The sequence below is a fragment of the Gopherus flavomarginatus genome, chromosome 11 (genome assembly GCF_025201925.1).
Source record: "Gopherus flavomarginatus isolate rGopFla2 chromosome 11, rGopFla2.mat.asm, whole genome shotgun sequence".
In the NCBI taxonomy this organism is placed as follows: domain Eukaryota; kingdom Metazoa; phylum Chordata; order Testudines; family Testudinidae; genus Gopherus; species Gopherus flavomarginatus.
In genome coordinates, this window is record NC_066627.1 from 15,396,732 (window position 1) to 15,418,132 (window position 21,401).

General features: G+C 41.9%; 1 protein-coding gene and 2 pseudogenes across 1 annotated transcript; 2 read left to right on the plus strand and 1 right to left on the minus strand.

The window, feature by feature from the left end:
- Positions 1 to 662: 662 nt before the first annotated feature.
- On the minus strand, positions 663 to 1,606 carry LOC127030865 (olfactory receptor 10A7-like; annotated as a pseudogene).
- Positions 1,607 to 9,064: 7,458 nt separating this feature from the next.
- Positions 9,065 to 12,312, plus strand: LOC127030866 (olfactory receptor 11L1-like; annotated as a pseudogene).
- Positions 12,313 to 20,113: 7,801 nt separating this feature from the next.
- On the plus strand, positions 20,114 to 21,091 carry LOC127031144 (olfactory receptor 1020-like). Its single transcript, XM_050917916.1, has one exon. It carries the CDS (start codon positions 20,114 to 20,116, stop codon positions 21,089 to 21,091), a length of 978 nt encoding a protein of 325 aa, XP_050773873.1.
- The last annotated feature ends 310 nt before the right edge of the window (positions 21,092 to 21,401 follow it).

Sequence of the window (21,401 nt, forward strand, 5' to 3'; positions counted from 1 at the left end):
TCAGAGTCACTGCTTTCCAGGATAGAATGTCTCATCTTGTACTTATGGCCCGTGTTCTTTTTTCCTAGATGTATACATTTATATTTAGCTGCATTAAAATACAAACCCCTTGCTTGTACACAGTTTACCAAGCAATCCAGAAGCCTCTGAATCCATGTGACCTGTCCGCCTCATTATTGAGCCCTCTTCCATTTTTTCTGGAGTCTTCATCACTCTTGATTTTACTGTCTTACTGGTAAAATATTGGATCATATTTGTAGTCTGACGATTGTCTAGATCAACTTTTAGCCGTTGGATCTTGCTATAACTTTGACTGTTAAATGTAAGAATCATTTACTCCCAGTTACTTACTCATTTTGATTAAGTCATTGTTTAACCATCCTTTCATTAACAATATATATCCTTCAGTCTCTGCCAGGAGGCAGTTTTCTCTCCGATTAATCAGTCTTCTACCCTTTCTTTGGTCTCCCCAGTGTTTTATACATTTACACTTCTGTGAGTGTAAGGGGAATTAATCCTTCACTGGAGTTACTCATGATTTGTGCATGGCTGAGAGGAGAACATTTAAGACTTTTCAGACAAGCATATATTGCATTTCTAGCAAGAATGGAGATGTACAATTTCCCCACCTCAGAGTCTCTCAAGCACAACACACAACAGCATCATCCCATAGATGTTACCTGAGGGAACGTTTGCCTGCCTATTGTCTTCCTGAGAGCACATCTTATCTCCTTGTTCCTCAGGCTGTAAATAATGGGGTTAAATGTTGGAGTCAGCACCTTGTATACCAGGGAAAGGAACCTATTACTGCCCTGGGACTGTTCTGAACTGGGCTGCATATAAATAGAAGTTCCAGTCCCACAGAAGAGAGAAACCACAATGAGGTGTGAGGAGCAGGTGGAGAAGGCTTTGTGTCTGCCTTCAGCTGAGGAAATCTTCAGGATGGTGAAGATGATGAGGCTGTATGAGAAGAGAATGAGACCAGGCTAAAGAGAACTGTGGTGGTAGTAATAGCAACTTCATTCTTGTTTGTGTCTGTTGAGGCCAGTCTCAGCACAGGGAAAGCATCACAGAAGAAATGGCTGATTCTATTAGACCCACAGAAAGGCAGTGTAAATATTGAAATGGTGTGTCCAAAACCTACCAGGATACCAATGATCCAGGAACCGGCTGCCATCTGAGCACAAACCATCTGGTTCATGCTGAGTGTGTATTGCAGGGGGTTGCATATGGCCATGTACCAGTCATACGCCATGACAGAGAGGAGGCAGCACCCCGTGATACCAAAGAGAGCAAAGAAAAACATCTGAGCACCACAGCCTACAAAGGAGAAGGACTGGGTCTCTGAGATCAGGTTGACCAGCATCTTGAGCAGGGTGACCGAGGTGTAGCAGATCTCTAAGAAGGATAAATTCCTGAGGAAAAAATACATGGTGGTCTGAAGGGCAAAGTCTGTGATCGTGACGATAACAATCAGAGTGTTCCCTGTCAGGGCCATCACATAGAAGGTGAACACCAGCACAAAGGGTAGGACTTGCAGTGATTGGAAATCGGAGAATCCCAGTAACTGTATCTCAGTCACACATGTCTGGTTGTCCTTCCCCATGTCCTCAATACTCTTCAGCAGATACCTTGGAGCCTGAAAACAAAGGGATGCAATTACTGATATTAGATACATATGTAGTTGAGGGGAGGGGAATGATCACACTGTTCTCCTTTGTAAAATGCCATTTTGCTGAAATCAAAATATGTTGCAGGAATTGGCCAATTTTAACAACACATTCAACAGAAAAAAATTGAAGAATTGAATCAAAATGCATTATTTTGTTTATATATGTTCCCATTTCAGTTTGTTCCATCTTTCTTAATTTGTTTTATTTTGACTTTTTGTCACATTAATTTATAAAATATTACCTTAGAATATTAAATACAATATTAAATTTATATATTATATACAATATTATATTTGATGTTTTGTTTTATGTTTCATATTACATTATAACAGTAATTGTTTAGAACTATTGAAATGAAATACTTCAACATTATCAAAATGAAACCTTCCAATAATGTCACTTCAGTGTATCTGGTTTCTTTTTTTTTTTTTTTCACAATATCCATTTCATGAAAATTTCAAAATATTGACGTTCAGGAAGGAAAGAAATTTTAAAATGTCCATATTTCCCAGAAGATAGAAATGCCATTTTCCAATCATCTTTAGTTCAATATTCTTATCATGTAAAAATTAATCTTAATAACCAGAGATGGACCTTCAGTGGAACCTAAGATCTGAAGAACCCATTTTGGGGGTTTGAAATCTGGTTTAAACTGGGGCTACAACGTGCAAATTTATGCAGCAGAACAGGTTGTCTGTATACCTCAGAAAGTAAATGATTCAGAAGAAGCTTCTCTGACTGAGTTCCGTCCCAGGATTCAGAATGGACACAGTAATTATGGGAGACCTTAAAATGTTTCTATTTAAAAACAATTTGCCCCTTCTTGGCAACCCTCAGGAGTAATCAGATAATTCTGAAAATTGGATAGCACAAACAGGGGCTTCTTAATGGAAATTTCTAGGGTTTTAGAAAAAGGGGACCATGAGATTTAGCAAGCTGAACAGTCATTCCTTTTAAAATATGCTTGCTGTATAGATACTCCTCATATGTACGTCTATATGCATGCGAGCGTGTGTGTGTGTGTGAGAGAGAGAGTGAGACAGAGAGCCAAGTGAATATATATTTAGAAGAACTGTGTAATAAAACATGATTAAACCTGAGTTTTTCTCCTTTGCTTTCTCTTAAATAGAGCTGCAATAGAGCATCGATACAGATCTCTTTGTGAGGGCCACATCCAGACTAATGGCATGTCTTAATGACCAATGCTGCTTTAACTGGGAGCTCACCTCCCTTTTCCATGAGCATAATCCAGAGGATTTTACTGAGGTTTTACTCAATCCTTACTCTTTTCAAAGTGTAGGGGATTTTTTCCTGAGTGGATGAAATCTGAACAGATACCCCAGTTTGCCTTACTGTGATCCTTGAGGTAGCTCATCAGGTTTTATATATTCCTGATTTGAACTGGAGTCAGCCCAGACTATAAATGAGAGAGGACCCCAGGATTCTTCTCCTTCTTTTGTTCATTTTACAACAGCTGCACTGGCAGCCTTTGTTAGATTGACTTCATGTGGGTCAAAGACAGGGAGTACTCTCTTCTCAGACAAATCAAAATCTTTCGGGATCTGGCTGGAACAATTCTATTGATCAGAGAGGCTGTCCGTACTGCTCAGTCCATGCCACCCTCAGGCTGCCTGTCAAGCAGGGGATAACAATGTTGATTTTGCTTGGTTGGATTTGCAGACTCTGACCCTCCTAACACATTTCACAGGTCACCAAACCACACATGTGGGTATCTCCACTGCCTTTAATTCTTCCTCACCTGGGCTGAATTTTCAAGAAAAAATCAGTAAAAAGAAATCAATGTAGCACCTCCATTACCTGTCACTCCCCTTGCAGAGTTGTATTGTCTGAGTTTCGAAAACACCAGCCATTGGCTTAACCGTGTTCCCATTGAAGACCACAGGAGTTTTACTATTCAATGGGAGAAGAGGTAGGCCAGTGATGATTTTGGAAAATTATGGTCTTCTTACTTCTTTCAGTTCTGTTGATCTGTTGGATGAGCAAACACTTGAAAGTACAGCTGTTCATATAACCTTGTGAGTTTTGCCATTGACTTGAATTGATCCAGGAGTTCACCTTCAATCCATGAGGAGCTATTGAGATGTTTTAGTCTGACCCACTCCGTAATAGAGACCAGAAAACTTCAGATAACCACACAGTTTGCTTTGTCCCATCAGTCCCTTATTATGTAGAAGATGGAACCAATTCCATCCACTCCTACCTCATCAAGAAAGAATGTCTCTCTTCCTCTACGTCTGCTTCTGCCTCTGAGTAATTAAGTACTGAAGAGGAGCTTTTAAAATTGCTTCTAGGCACTGGGGATCTCATGGCCAAAAGAAAGAAGACAGCACTTCCCCATAAGGACATCACCAAGTAAAACCTTGGGAGCCCTGGAGACCTCTCTCCATAACTCAGGTCCAACAGAACTTTCATTGACTCTATGACTGAAAAGCCCTCTGGGACTGTGAGGACAATTCAACCTTCATGCTGCCTTCAGTCTATGGACTGTGCTTAGAATTTCAAAACCCCAGTCAGTAAATGCTAGCCCTAAGAGCACTGTATAGTGGCATACAGACTTCCCCATTAGTAACTGACAAAAATAATAATAATAATCTAACCTGGTTAGGCATCCAGCTCCTATGGAAAGTCAATTGTAATTAGCTGCTTATCTCAGTCGGTATCTATACATCAATCTAAGTTTTGGTAGGCATCCATCCTGGACAATGATCCCCTACTTTCACAGGCCTTGGGTGGCAGGTCAGTCCTCGCTCACCGACAACCTGCCAACCTGAAGCATATTCTCACCAGCAATTATATACCACACCGTAGTAACTCTAATGCAGGAACCAATCCATTCAACAAACCTTGATGCCTACTCTGCCCACATATCTACACCAGCGACACCATCACAGGACCTAACCAGATCAGCCACACCATCATCAGTTCATTCACCTGCACATCCACCAATGTAATATACATCATCATATGCCAGCAATGCCCCTCTGCTATGTACATCGTCCAAACTGGATAGTCGCTACGTAACAGGATAAATGGACACAAATCAGATATTAGGAAAGGCAATATACAAAATTACCAGGATGTGTATCTGCTGCACATGTTTAGATAGATAGATGGATAGATTAGATAAAGATGCATGGGACTGATGGATAGATAGTTATATTCCTTCAATGGATAGGAGATTCTGTGTGTCCCTCAGTGAAGTCTGAGTAAGTTTCCCAGACATGAAGAAGAGTTCTGTGTAGCTTGAAAGGTTGTCTTTCTCACCAATAGAAGTTGGTCTAATAAAAGATATTATCTCACCCACCTTGTCTCTCTAATATCCTGAGACTGACATGGCCACAACAATACTGCATATATTACCCTTTATGACTGATAGAGAAACTGAGTCACTGAGTGCTGAGGTGATGGTCATAGTCTGTGGCAAAAGAAAGAGTGTAATCTGTGTCTTCAGATACCCATGTGCTGGTCCTAATCCAAATGAACATTCTTCCTACCTGATTGTCTGTGATGAGCATCTTATGCACCATAGTTGATTCCATAGCAGGTCAAAGAAGAGATTCTGCCACCCGTCACACCTGTGCAACTTAATTTTGTTCCATGTCCCACCAGTCACAGCACCCCATACTGCACTCACAGTGCTCAACCTCTAGGAGTCCAGAAAGGAGATCAGAGTGGAAGGAGGCATCACAGTGAGGAAGCAATAACTCAGTGGCTGACAATGTATTTTGAGCAGGACATGGCCCAACCCAAGTGTTAAAAATGGTACACTCAGCCCTGGAGTAGACTGACATGAATCATGAAAAATGGTGAGGGCCATCTCCATTTACTCAAGATAGAATTTAATAGGGGCTCACATGCTTCCAGGGCCCACCATCTGGAGAATGCAAATGTATAAATGAGGGAAGGCAGAGCATGTGAAGTATAAAGTAGAAGACTACTGGGAATTGACAATATTCAAGACTCTTTTCATTCAGGTGAGTGAAGAAGGCCCAATGTCCACTGGTCACCCACTCAGACATGGAGGGACAGAAGAAATTAATTTAGTTGACTCTATAAGGTCTTCTGGAGTACAGCTCTCACATTTTGTAATGGAACATGGCTGCGTGTGGATACAAACATCATTTTCTCTCTTATCAACAAAGGGGACTGAATCAAATGTCACCGGCAATAAAACCCAGCCTCTACCACTTGATCTAAAGGAATAACGTCTTTGCATGGGAATCAGTGGCGAATTGCTATACTATTTGAAGGACTGGGTTGCTGTAGTTGTTGTGTCCAGATACCAGGAAACAGGATCTTAGGCAAATAAATGGTGCTTATTTATGCTATGGTGCCACATTCACCACCAAACAGTCAGAGGTCTTATCGATCCACCATAGCAGAGAAATGGAAGCCATCATGGTGGCAGCATATATGACATTTCCATCTGCATTCAGGTATGGGACAAGTTTCTGGAGCTGAGCAAAGTCAAATCTGGATGTAAATCTACTAGGGGGTGGAAGTGGATGAGTTGGGACATGAGGTCAAAATTCAATTGTCTGTGATTCTTTGGGCTGCATCCTGTCTTGTATGAGTAGCCCCATAAACCATTATGGAAGTTTGCCTGAATCAAAATTCCATGAGTCCCTCAGTGTTTTGTATTGATATAAGCTAGGATTTAGGGTGGCCATATGTGCCTGTTGTGGAGACCACATATTGGAGTGACTCTTTCCAGGCTATGGTGGAATTCAGGGAGACTAACAGCTATCTGTCAAGAGAAGCGACACCTGTTATTGAGGGTGATATATGAGAAAGCACAGAATAACTTCACCCAGATCCTGCCCAGGGGCCCAGTTCTTCATGCCTGCTACAGACTACAAAGCGCTTTGAGCTATTCATGCATTGTGGGGGAAGGATCACACCCCAAGAAGGGATCAGAGAATGGGGGAGGGGAGAAAATGCTCAGCATTCAGGAGGAGGAAGAGAGTGAGGAAACATCTCCCTTCTCTCCAGCATGCAGGAAGACTGTGGGAGATCCTGAAATGTTGAAGAATAAGAAGTGATAAGTAATGAAGATCCAACTTCATCAAAGATGTTGGAGACCCAGTAGGAATGAATCTGGTTCCTAATGTGAAATTAAGGTAATAAAGTGTCACCTATAGCCATGGTACAATATGCTGGTTACTGTTTTTATCAATGTCTGTGTCTATGTGGTGCTTCTTTCCAAAGTCCCAGCAACATGGCACCTTTCTACAGCACAACCACTACAAAGCCATGGCTAGGGAACCAGGAGCATATGGTGCCTCTCGGTCGCTTTGTCTGATGACCAAGCAACCCCTCCTCAGCAGTTCCAGCCCCCTGTCCATTCTAAAACTCACCCTCGTATCAGATGTAGCAAAAAACCTTGCATCATTCTGGAAGGCTGACCTCTGTCATCATTTGTAACTAACAGTGGCTCAGATTTCCTGGCAACATCACAGCGAAGTCTCTGTGGAGAGAATTCCCATGTGGTCACCAAAGCAGATATAGGTGATTGCAATGCAGCACTTGGGGAATCATGCTGCATAGGTGACTGTTTGCGTCTGTGCAAGAGCATGAGGCAGGGATTTATATAGGGACACCTCTCTTTTGATGTCATTCTCCTCTCACCCCAGTTTTCTTGCAGTGCATCTCTGTGGACTTCAGTGCAGTTATTCCAGATTTATACTGCAGTAAGTGACAGGAGAATTGTTTCCTAATTTACTTCTTTTTTATCTTCATTCATTTCAATGATAAGTCAGTTACTATAATGTGAATTTAAGTGTATACATCTCTTATTTATTTACTTGTAATTTATTGATTTTCCCCCCAAAACACCCTAAGGGGAGAACAAGAAAAAGCAGAGGAACATAAAGGGAAAGGAATTAGAGGGGAGGAGAGGAAAAAGAAGGGATAAAGTGGGGAAGGGAGTGCAAAGGAGAGCAAAAATTCAATTTCCATCCACTGAGGAGTAATCAAAGGTTTTTTAAAAAAAATTAGTGCTAATATTTTCAGATTTGTCTGAGGTGCCTCTATGCTGAAACATTATCTGCTCTTTCAGCCAAGTCTCTGTGTCAAGCTTCTATTCCTGGAGACATTCCTCTTGCTTCTTCACTAGTAGTTTTTGCACAGACGTAATTCATAAAGTCATGTGTGCTAAAAAGCCTTGAAATGGTTGATAAATTAAAAATTAGACAGTAGCAGACTGAATCCCAGCGACAAATGAACCTGGTGTTATTCTAAATTAAAATCAACCATTCTGAGTCACTTCACACTGAGTCAACATTCAGTGCTGCAGAGAGTTGCCTGGGGTTATTTGTGCGGAGGTTGTGTTGTTGTGTGGGTGATTGTGCTGATTTGTGTGTTTGTGCAGGTTGCGTTGTGTGGGGGTTGATTTGTGTGAGTGTGTACTACTGTGAGGAGCTTTGTCTGTTTGGGGCTACTGGTTTTGTTGGTTGTGCTGTGGGGATGATTTTGTTGATTTGTGTCTAAGGGGGTTTGAGCTAGGAAATTTGTGTCCATTTGTGCGAGTGGCAGCTGGGTCAAGTAATCCCAAAATTCTGTTCACTTTTTTGACTGCCGCTGCACATTGAGTGGATGTTTTCAGAGAACTATCCACCATGCCTCCCAGATCTCTTTCTTATGTAGTAACAACTAATTTAGAATCCATCACTTTATATGTGTGGCTGGAATTACGTTTTCCATTACTTTGCATTTTTCTTCACCTGCCATTTTGTTACCCAGTCACCTAGTTTTGAGAAATCCTTTTGTAGCTCTTCACCGTCTGTTTGGGACCTAACTATTATGAATAGTTTTGTGTCATCTGCAAATTTTGCCACCTCACTGTTTACCCCTTTTCCCAGATTATTTATGAATATGTTAAATAGGACTGGGTTCAGTACAGACTGCTGGGGAACACCACTATTTACCCCTCTCCATTCTGAAAACTGATCATTTATTCCTACCCTTTGTTTCCTATCTTTTAACAAGTTACTGATCCATGAGAGGACCTTCCCTCTTATCCCATGACTGCTTACTTTGCTTAAGAACCTTTGGTGAGGGTGTGACGTTGCACTCCATATGTTTTATGAAAATATGCTTATGAATATAACGTAACTGGAATATGCTTTACACTAATACCCCTTGTATGGTGTCATTAGAAAGCTTGTAATCTACTAAGCGTGTTCATCCTATTTGTTTGCATGTATTATTTCTATATCTGGACTTTGGAGAATAAGATATAAATTTGTATCACTGATGTAAACGTATTAGGGGGAGGCCATTAAGGGTGCTCCAGAAACACTCAATTGTAAATGGCCTTAGTTACTTGAAAGCCTGTGTACATGTGGGCCAGCCCATGGGGAGTGGAGACCATGTCACCCGATAATAAAATTCAACTTAAACCTGGTACTTTTCTATTTAGAACGAGGGATGGAGACCCAGGGAGACAAAAGATTCCCACCTTGTGCCAAAGCTAGGAAGGAGTCCAGTGTGTGAAAGAAGCTTATTGGAACATCTTTGAGGGTGAGATATTACCTGTAATCAGTTTCTTAATGTATTAGGCTTAGACTTGCGTGTTTTATTTTATTTTGCTTTGTGACTTACTTTGTTCTGGCTGTTATTATTTGAAACCACTTAAATCCTGTTTTATACTTAATAAAAATCACTTTTTGTTTATTGATAAACCCAATGTAAGTGACTAATACCTGAGGGAGCAAACAGCTGTGCATATCTCTCTATCAGTGTTATAGAGGGGGAACAATTTATATTTACTCTGCATGAGCTTTATATGGAGTAAAATAGATGTATTTGGGGTTTGGATCCCATTGGGAGCTGGGTGTCTGGGTGCTGGAGACAGGTAACCTGCCGAGCTGTTTTGGTTAAAGTCTGCAGCTTTGGGGGCATGGCCCAGACCCTGGGTCTAAGTTTCAGCAGGCTAGTGTGTCTGGCTCAACAAGGTAGGGTTCTAGAGTCCCAAGCTGGCAGGGATATTAGGCTCAGAGATAATTTCAGCACACCAGGTGACAGTCCCGAGGGGATCTCCGTGACCGAACCCATCAGAGAGTGACCTTGTCAAAGGCTTTCTGAACATCTAAATACACTGTACCCACTGGATCCTCCCATCTATGTACTTGTTGACCTCGTCATAGAATTCTGGTACATTGGTGAGGCATGATTTCCCTTTACAAAAAACATGTTGACTATTTCCCAAGAAATTACGTTCATCTGTGTGTCTGATAATATTGTTCCTTATTATAGTTTCAACCAGATTGCCTAGTACTGAAGTCAGGCTTACCTGACTGAAGTCACCTCTGCAGCCATTTTTAAAAATTGAGGACTGATCTGAAAAGAAGAGACTTTCAAATTGGGATGAGGGGAGGAAGATTTATTTGTTGTTCTCTTTTCGTTGTTTCCTCTCCGGATGGAGGGAGAAGCCAAGCAGGTACAACATTTCCTGAAAATATACCCAATATAATCCATCTAAATCCACAGAAATTGTAAATAAGGGCAAGGAAAAGTGTTAGCTTATCTTTTGGTTTAGCTTGTGACTTTTCCTATGCTACAGAGGTAGTTTTATTCCCATTTTTGTAACTGTGAAGTTCAGCTCAGATGGAAACCTCTGTGTTTTAAATATTTTTATTACCCTGTAAAGTTACCTTCCATCCTGATTATTCAGATGTGATTCTGTTATTTTTTTCTTTATGAAGCTCTTCTTTTAAGAACCTGATTGAGTTCAGTGTCCTGAAGACAAAGGGTCTGGTCTGTGCTCACATTGCTAAGGCAACTGGTTGGTAGTTCGTTCTCAAGCCTCCTCAGGAAAAGGGGTAAAGGGGCTTGGGGGGATATTTTGGGAAAATAGGGATTCCAAATGACCCTTCCCTGAATTTCTGTGTAAACCATTTGGTGGTGGCAGCAAAACTGTCCAAGGACAAGGAAAGGAATTTGTGCCTTGAGGAAGTTTTAACCTAAACTGGTAGAATATAAGTTTAGGGAGTCTTTTGAGTGGGTCCCCACATCTGTACTCCAGAGTTCAGAGGGAGGGGGGGAACCTGACAGCTCTTCTAATGATATCTCAATCTGGGACAGTTCCTCAGATTTGTCACCTAAAAAGAATGGCTCAGATTTGTGAATCTTCCTCACATCCTCAACCATGAAAACTGATGCAAATAATTCATTTAGTTTCTCTGCAATGGCCTTATTATCCTTGAGTGCTCCTGTATCATCTCAATCATCCATTGGCCCTACTGGTTGTTTAGCAGGCTTCCTGCTTCTGATAGCTTTCTTAGGGGTTTAGCTTAAAGGTTACAAGGAAACAAATGCATCTGGGGTTAGCAGAGAAGAGTCCACAAGCTTACAGAAAATAAAAGGAATAACCCTAATCACATCTATCTAAACATTCCTTGTCCCAACTAATCCTTCTAGGATGAATTTTCATACCTGGTCCAAACTTTACACAGCATTCCAGCTGCCCCCTTCTCTTCAGGCCAGAGACAGAAACAGAGAGACAAAGGGAAAGCATTTTTCCTCATTTTAAAAAGTTCTAGCCTTCCCATTGGCTCTTTTGGTCGGGTGCCCACTTCCTTTTCTTTATCTGGGGGACTTTTTAACCCTTTAAAGTAAAACAAGAAGCCACCAAGAGGGACTTTAAAGCTAACTAGCTCGCTGGGTGTCCATAAAAGGAGCTCCTCCCTCCAGCTTCATTTATCACAGGTAGTTTTCAAAATGTCACCTTTAGGCCCTTTTGAAAATATTAAATGAATATTAGGTGTTACACAGCTGTCAGAAAGAATGGCGCAGAGAAATGAACATGCTATGTTATTCCTTTTAGAATCATTGAAGATTGTGGTTGGAAAAGTCCTCAGGAGGTCATCTAGTCCAACCCCTTGCTCAAAGCAGGACCAACACCAGCCAGGGCCTTAAAAGAATGGAGATTCCTGCCCAGGATGCTGGCCAGTCTCCTGACTGGAGACAGAACCATCTCTGTTAGAGGCTGCATCATACAATTTTATTTCTTTGGTTCTCTGGCAACCATTGAATGTTCTCTCTTATCTATGATGTCTTATGATCGGTATTTAGCGATATGCAAACCCCTGCATTATGCAGCACTTATGAACAGCAAATTCTGCATCAAGCTAGTGGTTGGGTCTTGGACAGGTGGATTTACATCTATTGCCATGTTAATATTTATGATGTCCCAGTTAACATTCTGTAGCCCCAATGAAATTGACCATTTCTTTTGTGATTTAACCCCAATAATAAACCTGTCATGCAGCAATACCCACATGCTGGAAGTTACTGCTTTATACAGTCCTCTATATTCACATTGCCTCCATTTCTATTAACACTGACATCCTATGTTTGTATCATCTTTGCCATCCTGAGAATCCCTTCCACTATTGGGAGGCAAAAAGCCTTTTCCACTTGCTCCTCCCACCTTATTGTGGTGACAATTTTCTATGGGACTCTAGTCATTGTGTATTTGCTATCAAGCTTTGATGCACTAAAGGACCTAAACAAAGTGTTCTCCGTCTTCTATGGAGTCCTGACCCCACTGGTCATCCCCCTCATATACAATCTGAGAAACTTAGGTAAAGGAAGCCTTGAGGAAAGCTCTCCTTAGATTTTTTGTCTTTGACAAGAATATAGATATTTCAAGATAACAGACATATGTGTAATGGGGTAATCATTGGGACATGAACTTGCAAAGTCTGACTCATGTGAGTAGCCCTAAATTATCTTAGTGTGCCTCTTGAACTAGTGAATATCAGGATAAGGATATTTTGAATTCAAGGACAGATTTTAATGGCGCAGTCTGTGTGTTGAGCACCTGTGGTCATGTGATAAAATTGGGGGAGGGGGGGTATTAGCGCATCAAGATAAATTCTGAGACATACACTGCACCAGCACTCACACTCAAATGTCTGAAGAATACTGTGTATCATCTCTGAACTTTGATTACTTATAATTTGAGCATAGATGAGTTTGCAAGGAAATATCTTAATTACTTCATGAGAATAAAATATTTTAAAAAGTGTTTTTTGCATTTTAGCATTAATTTAGCATTTGTCCCTTCTCCTACCTTTTCCCCCGAATGACCTTACAACTGAAATAAACCATACTGTTCACACTTTCCATAATGTTAAAACTGATTTAAAATATTTATGTAGGCTACGTTTGTAACCATTTGATTTTAATGATGCTAAATTGTTAAGAAAAATTGTCTAATCATTAGATTAGGAATAAATTATGCACATGGCTATGTCAGCAGCTCAGATCACTCTTAAGTGCAGTCATGATGACATCACGGATAAGTCGACCAATCCTCACTCTTCCTTTCCTGCCAATTCGCATGCTGCAGCTCTATATCCTAAAATGATTCCACGAGAGAAGGTAAACGTATGGATGTGCCAAGAGTTCTCACTGATTACTTGGCCTTCATCAGTGTTATTAAAGGTTCCATGGCTACATGTTACATACTCCTGTGCTGCATGCGAGAGGTGGGTCACACAGCCCCAGGAGCAGCCAAAGGAAGGGTTTATGACTCAGGAAGAATGCTCCCCATTTCTCCCTGGCAGCAGTAATTTGCTGCTGACCAGGTCACTGGGAATGGAAACTAACATTTTACCATTCCATGATCCTTCCAGCCTACAGCCTGCCAAATTCATCCGCATCCTTCTTAAAATGTCGTATTGCTGCTGCAGTGCTAAAGCTGCTGAGTGTTGCTGTGTCTGGAGCTCTGACATCAGCTACACTAACAGGGAATGCAGCTTATCAGACCTTGATATTGTTCACAAACAAAGACCACAGGCTGGGTTCATTGGTGAAGTTACTCAGCCAGGTTTATTTTTGATGAGGCACAGTCCTAGATCCCCAGCTCAATGGTTACATGTACATTACTGCACGCATGCTCAAGACATGGGCACTGGCTCAGTAAAGATGCCAGAATCTTGTCCCTTAGGCTGGCACAAAGAGACCCCTCCTGTGACTTCTCCCTTTACACAAATAGGTTATGTATTACACACCAGACACTATGTTACTATCTGTACCTTGTAACTGCTAGCTCCAATGAAACATCCTCCTCCACTATCCTGTCATTCTTTCTTTATCATACGAGGGGTCAGTGTGTCTCTGTACCATCTCCTAGGAACGTGCTTACACATTTACTTGAACTCTGGGTGTTCCTGTACCATCTTCTCAGGTCAGCAATGTGCTTACTTGGTGTTCGCTAATAGTTGGTGCATTGCTATTTGCCAAGGCCAGGCCTTCTCTGGTTCACAGACTTTGGTTCACACTGCTAGTTATACCAAGGGCTCCAGCAAGGCCTACATGTGGCACTCGGAACCGGACACAGTACTGCAGCTGAATCCTCACCAGTGCTGAGTACAGCAGCCATACAACGCTCCTGCTGATACACCCCCAAAGTATATGATCCTTTTCCTCAACTACATCACAATGTTGGTTCATATTTGATTTTTGATCCACTATGACTCCCAGTTACTGCAGGACTCTGGCTGGTCAGTTACTCCCCATTTTGTTATTGCTGTTCATTTGATTTTTCCTTCCAAAGTGAAATACTTTGCACTTATCACTGAATTTCATCTGGTACAATGCACATCAATTCTCCAATTTTGTCACATTTGTTTGGAATTCTAATCCTGTCCTCCCAAGTGCTGGCAACCCCCTCCAATTGAGTGTCATCTGAAAATTTTATAACCTTACACATATAAGACAGATGTACATATAGAGTACATAGATACTAGCTAGCCCTGCCAAAAATATTGAACCCTGAATCACAGTAGGCCTTTACCACTTGATCTAAAGAAATATCATCTTTCCATGTGAATTAGAAGCAGGCAGCTATATTTGCTTGCTGCTGATACTAGAGAGAAACAGAATCTTGTTCACATAAATGGTGTGTATTTACATTAGGGTATCACTTTTACCAAACATTCATCTTACGGATACGCCAAGAAGGAAAGACGGGAGCCAGCATGGTTGCAGTATGCATGGCATTTCCAATTGTACTCAGCTATGGGGAAAGTTTGTAGAGCTGAGTGGTGACCAATCTTTGCTAAAAACTATTTTCATTACGTGTGGGGATATGGCTCAGGATAGGGAATCAAAATTCAATTGTCTTTGAATCCTAAATCTGTATTGTGACTCACATCAGTAGCCCACTAACCCGTGGAATTTTGCCTGAATAAGAATTCACTATGTCCCCCAGCATTAGGCATTGACTTTTACAGGGATTTGGGGATTGCTATGCATGGTTGCCATGGGGAGCACATATTGAAGAGGCATGGCAGAATTGAGGCTGGTTAATGCCTGGCTGATAAAGAGAAGCAATTCCCATTATTGAGTGCTGTACGTGAGAATGGACAGGGGTTGCTGAGGAAACAGAACAGCTCCTCTCAGATCCCATCCAGGGGACTCTGTTCTTCCTACCTGCCATAGTGTACAACACTGAACTAGTCACACTTTATAGGGGGAGACTTGGACCCCAGGAAGGGCTGAGAGGTGGAGGGAATAGAAAGGAACCATCTCCCTTCCCTCCAGGATGCAGGAAGACTGAGGAAGATCTTGAAATGCTAAAGAAGAGTAGTAACATAGTGGTCTAACTCCAAGGCAGGAATGGATCTGCTCCCAACTCTGAAATGAAGATAGTAGAGGGTCACCTATAGGTATGCTCAGCATGCTGGCTACTGTTAACATCTCTGTCCTTATGGTATCTCACCAGGATACTACAGCAACATGACACCTGTCCCTCCAGGCAGTCTCTACAAAGCAACATTTATGATCATTTTGCAGCTTTCTCTGATGACCAAGTGACCTTCCCCTCCTCTTCAGCTTTTCCAGCCCTTATGGATTGAAGCTGCCCATTCTATAACTCACCCCATATCAGATGTATCAGTGTGTGGACTTATCCCTGAAGCACCTCCAACTGGTCTCTCAGGGAATTAGCTTGATTTCCAGCCCAGAGCACCCTCTGCAGGCCAGTGATCTGCCACATCTTGGCCCCCCATGTCCCTCCCAGACTCCAGTGCCCATTTTCTCTCGTGTGCTGCCCCCTGGCAATACCCCAACAATCTCGTAAGTCTCCCTTCTCCAGAGAGCCCTCATCCACTACCCCAACCTCACCTCACCTCATTTCTGGGCTACTACCAGTCCTTACCTAGCCCCTGCTCACTAGACAGACTGCAGTATAAAAGCCACTCATCACAGGCAAGGAAGTTTGACCTGCTGCCTTTTTCTACCACCCAGTATCTCTATGGGAGTGGAACCAGGCCCTGCAGCCTGGGGAGTCACCAGCCTGGAGCTCCTCTGGCTCTTCCCCAGCACTGCTTCACACCCAGGTACCTTCTTACTCCCCTACAGGCCAGGCCAGGCCAGGCCAGGCCAGGCCAGGCCAGGCCAGGCCAGGCCAGGCCAGGCCAGTCTCCCTCCACAGCCTCTGCTCTGCTGCCCTAGCCTTCTTATAAGGTCCAGCTGCCCTGATTGGGGCGTGGCCCAGGTGTAGCTCCTTCCCCAGTCAGCTTGGGCCTTTTCTCCTAGACCCTATACTTTCCCAGGGCTGGCTTCTACCTTGTCAGGGCTGGACCAGGTAACCACCCGACTACAAGCAGAAACTTGGCATCAGTCACAGCTGACCTCTGTCACCATTTGTAACTAAACAATAGCTCTAGTTGCCTGGCAACATCACAGCAGAGACTTTTTGGTGAGAATTCCCATGTGGTCACCAGAGCAGATATAGGTGGTTGCAATTCAGCCATGGGAAACAGTGCTGTGAATGTGACAAATGTGCAAGGCAAGAATTTCTATAGGGGCATTACAAAATTGAAGAGAAAGAAGAAGTCACCTCTCTTTTGGTGTCATTCTCCTCTCATTTATTGCAGTTTTACAGCAGCGCATCTCTATTGACATCAGTTTACACTGGGGTAAGTGACAAGGAAATTGTTTCCTTTAAACTCCTTTAAATGTCTAATTGTTCTTTATTTAAATGTTAACTCAGTAATAGTAATGTACTCTTAACTGTGCACATTTCTTATTTATTTGTTTGTATTTTTCTTTTCCCCAAAATGAAGTGGAGAACAAAAGCCTCCCCAAAAAAATAAAATAAAGCAGAAGAACAGAAAGGTAAATAAATGAGAGAGGAGGGAAAAGAAAGGGGAAGAATGGGTAGAGAGGGGAAAGGAGAGTGACATTTCATATTCCATCCAGTAGGGATTAATCAAAGGTTTTTTTAAAAGTTAGAGTTAATTTAATCAAATTTGTCTGAGGTCCCTCTTCTCTGAAATGTTACCTACCATTTAGCTGCCAGGTCAGCAAAGTCACCGTGCCAAGCAATCTGGAGACAATCTGCTTACTTCTTCACTAGTAGCTGGAAGCCTGCACTGGTCCATGAGTGTATCTCAAAGTCATGTGTGTTAGAAAGTCCAAAAGTGGCTGAAAAGTTAAAAACTGGACACTAGTCTACAGAGAAGCACAGTGATAAATGAACCTGGTGATATTCTAAACAAAAAGAGCTCTTAATGTTCTTGTATCTACCTCCATCACTTCACACTGACTCAACTGACATTCTAGTCTTTGGATAGATGTTTGGAGTTCTTGTGTGTGCTGGTTGTGTGAATTTTCCAGCCTTCTTGATGTCATCAAATATTAGCTTTCCTTTCCCACTAAGTAGAGGACGTACACTTTCCTTTGTCTTTCTCTTACTACTAATGTAAGTTTAATTCCTCTTTTTATTGCCTTTGATGTCCCTTTCTAATTGCAACTCATTTTGTGCCTTAGCCTTACTGATTCTGTCCCTGTACACCTGTGATATACTTTCGTACTCCTCCATAGAAATTTGTCCATGTTTCCACCTTTTGGAGGATTCCTTTTTGATTTTCAGGCTTAGAAACTTCAGACTGACACATGGAATTTATTACATAGATTGTAATTTCAACTGAGTCAGTCCTGGACTATGTTTGGAATTTCAACCTAACAGCCTTATTTTGCCACTGAACATCTTCTTCAATGGCAATTAGAGGAATAAATCCCATCAAAACATCTGTAACTGTTTCAAAACCTGAGCCCCTTCATTCTGGAGTAAGTCAAAATTTCAGGCTGGCTTAATTTCCTTCTGGGTGGGCCCATACCCAGGGGCGGCTCCAGGCCCCAGCATGCCAAATGCGTGCTTGGAGCGGCAAGCTGCGGGGGGCGCTTTGCCGGTCACTGCGAGGGCGGCCGGCAGGCTGCCTTCTGTGGCTTGCCTGCAGAGGGTCCGCTGGTCCCACAGCTTCGGAGGACCTCCCACAGGCGTGCCACCAAAGGCAGCCTGCCTGCCATGCTGGGGGTGGCAAAATCCTTAGAGCTGCCCCTGCCCATACCCTGCATTCTATGTTCCCACTGTGTATGAGTTATGCTCCTGCACCCAATGGAAAATTGCAGGGTTATCCTGACTACAACAAACATACCTAAATACATTTGTGCGTGAAACTATTCCCAAGAGTTTATTTGCCAATTGAAATGTTGTGTTCCAGCTGTGTGTTTTGATACTGTAGGAGCTGGGGACATTAATAGGAGTTAGGCATTTATTTATTTATTTATTTAGCATGTGCATTAATTATGTGCCAGACTATCTCTGCAGTTATTCTGAATGAATGAACAACATCTTTCCATATCTCCGCCTAGGTTAGGTCACTACACCATATTTCCAAATTCCCATCCTCACTGTGTTTTTCGGCAGCAGCAATGGGGTTATAAAAAAAAGGTTAGGTTCAAATAATAAAAACAGTGAAAACAAGATTGTTAGCTGAAAAACTCTAATGGCACCAGAAGCCTTGTGACATTAGAACCAGAAGAATCTGTTCCATTCTTTGGATTACTAAATATTCCTGTGGCTTTTTTTAGTGGGGCAGTTTTGAGTTTCAGTCAAGGGGAAAACTTAGATGCAAGTGTAACCTCCTGGTCCAATTCCCCACTCAGAATGAACATTGGACCATTGTGATTGAATCTGACCTCTGAATCCCATGTTCTACTGAGTTGCCTGGATCCAGGTAGTGACTGTGAACTGTTCCTAGATGTGGGCGTCTCAACATTCCCTTGTTTCATCAGGGGTGAACCATTCAGTGATGATGGCCTTTGATGGTGTTGTCACTGCTCTCCAGGCATATCTTACCCTACAACCTGTTGTAGGTTTCCTTCTACAAAAGAGATGATCCCATCCAGAGAGATGGTTGCAAATAGAAATGGCATTCATCAAACCAACTGGAATCAGCAACTGGACAAAGACATATTCCCCAAACCGTATCCAAACAGACATTGGCAGACCTCCAAAATCAAGCTATACAGATTATGCTCTGCATCATGTTTAAAATGTTCAAAGTGCCTATCCACAAGTTAAGGTGGATGAATACATTTCAAAATCTGTCTCTTAGGCATTTCTTGAAAATGTTGCCAGTAAATTTTAGGTGTTGAACCGCTGTCAGAAAGAATGGTGAATATCCTTGCAGAGAAATAAACATACTGTGTGATTCCCTTTAGGAGAGATTTCAGAGGTATATCAGTAAAATGAGGTGACAGAGAAGAAAATGTATAAAAATAATGTGTTGTTAAACACAGAGTTGATGCCATATCTACAGAAACTAAGGTGAAAATATAAAAGTTTGATGTGACTGTGAGTTTCATTTAATTTCTCTTCTGAGAGTTTATTCAAAGAAATGCCTGGTCTCATATGATAGCAGTATGATAACATAGCATTGTTATATTGCAGTAATTGTCATAGCTATTAAAGAATTTTGTAAACTGTCTTAAGTATCATTAAATCCATTTTACACAAGAGCAACTGAGCATTTGTAGAGCTCTAGTTTCACAAATCTCAAATCATATTAAGAAAACCTAAGTGGTACCATCCTCATCATCTGTTTTATAGATGAGGGCACAGGGACCTGGAGGGGGGAAGTGACAAGCCAAGGACATGGAGTGGATGAGAAAGCAATAAAACCAATGTCTCTGGGATCCAATTCTAATGTCCACTCCATTGGAATCTGCTGGACTCTGCAATGTAAATATGGGTAAAAGAGGTATGAGCCCAGCTTTTGGAGATGACTGGTATTTTGATTTGAAGCCATGTGAGTGGCATTTAATTCCCTTAATCTCCAGTGGTAATCTCAGACATTGTGGTTAAAGTAATACACAGGGATGTTCAGGAGGCAGAAGAGGAGATGTGTTCTGTCATGTAGATACCAGACAATAGGAACTATTCCAAAGTGATTTAATATAGGCACTTTCAAAAAATTTACCAAGAATGCCTCTGCCATCTGGAGTCTTGACTCAACCATTGACATTGCAACCAGCAGTGAGAAACCAGAATTAAAAAGTTGAGTTTATTGAAATGGAAGTTACACTATAAATTGGATTTTTTTGTATATTTTCCTTAGATGAAACTAATGGGAAAAAAACAACAGGGAAATGAAACGTCCATCACAGAATTCATCCTCCTTGGATTCGGGAATGTCCCTCAGCTGCAGATCTTTCTCTTCCTGCTGTTTCTGGTGATCTACATTGTGACCATGACTGGGAACATCCTCATTTTTGCACTAGTTGTGGCTGATCATCAACTTCACACCCCCATGTACTTCTTTCTGGGGAACTTATCCTGCTTAGAGACCTGCTACAGCTCCACCATCCTGCCCAGGATGCTGACCAGTCTCCTGACTGGTGACAGAACCATTTCTGTTCGTGACTGCATCACACAGTTATATTTCTTTGGTTCTTTGTTAACCACTGAGTGTTCTCTGTTATCTGTGATGGCATATGATCGATATTTGGCAATATTGAAACCACTACATTATGCAGTCCTTTTGAATGACAGGTTCTGCCTCCACCTAGTGGCCTGGTCTTGGATCAGTGGATTTAGTTCTGTTGCCATCATAATATTTATGATGTCACAATTAAGATTCTGTGGCTCCAATGAAGTTGACCATTTCTTTTGTGATTTTAGCCCAATAATAAAACTGTCCTGCACTGACGCCCACATGCTGGAAGTTACTGCTTTCATACATTCCTGCATATTCACATTGCCTCCATTTCTATTAACAGTGGCATCCTATGTTTGTATCATCTCTACCATCCTGAGAATCCCTTCCACTACTGGGAAGCAAAAGGCCTTTTCCACTTGCTCCTCCCACCTCATTGTGGTGACAATTTTCTATGGAACGCTAGTCATTGTGTATCTGCTATCAGGCTCTGAGGCATTGAGAGACCTGAATAAAGTGCTTTCTGTTGTTTACGGAGCCCTAACCCCATTGGTCAACCCCCTCATATACAGCCTGAAAAACAAGGAGGTAAAGAAAGCCTTGAGGACAGCTGTCCTAAGATTTTTTGTCTTTGACAAGAATATAGATATTTCAAGATAACAGACATATATGTAATGGGGCAATCACTGGGATATGATCTGGCAAAGTAGCACTCCTGTGAGGAACCGTAACTTATCTTAGCGTACCTGTTAAACTCCAGACTAGCAGGATCTGGACTTCTTGAAATAAGGGCAGAGTCTGGGTGTGGCTGACCTCTGGCTCTGTGACACATTTTGGAGGGAAATACCTGAGACTTGCACTCCCCACCTCCACTGCTCCCACTTTAACAAGTGAAGAATACAGTGAATTGGCCCCCACACTTACAGTACTTATTCTGTGAGTGTGGATGAATTTTCCAAGAACTTGCAAG

What these genes read in the sequence shown, in the direction of transcription:
- LOC127031144 (XM_050917916.1), top strand. Translation starts at nt 20,114, where the DNA reads ATGAAACTAATGGGAAAAAAACAACAGGGAAATGAAACGTCCATCACA.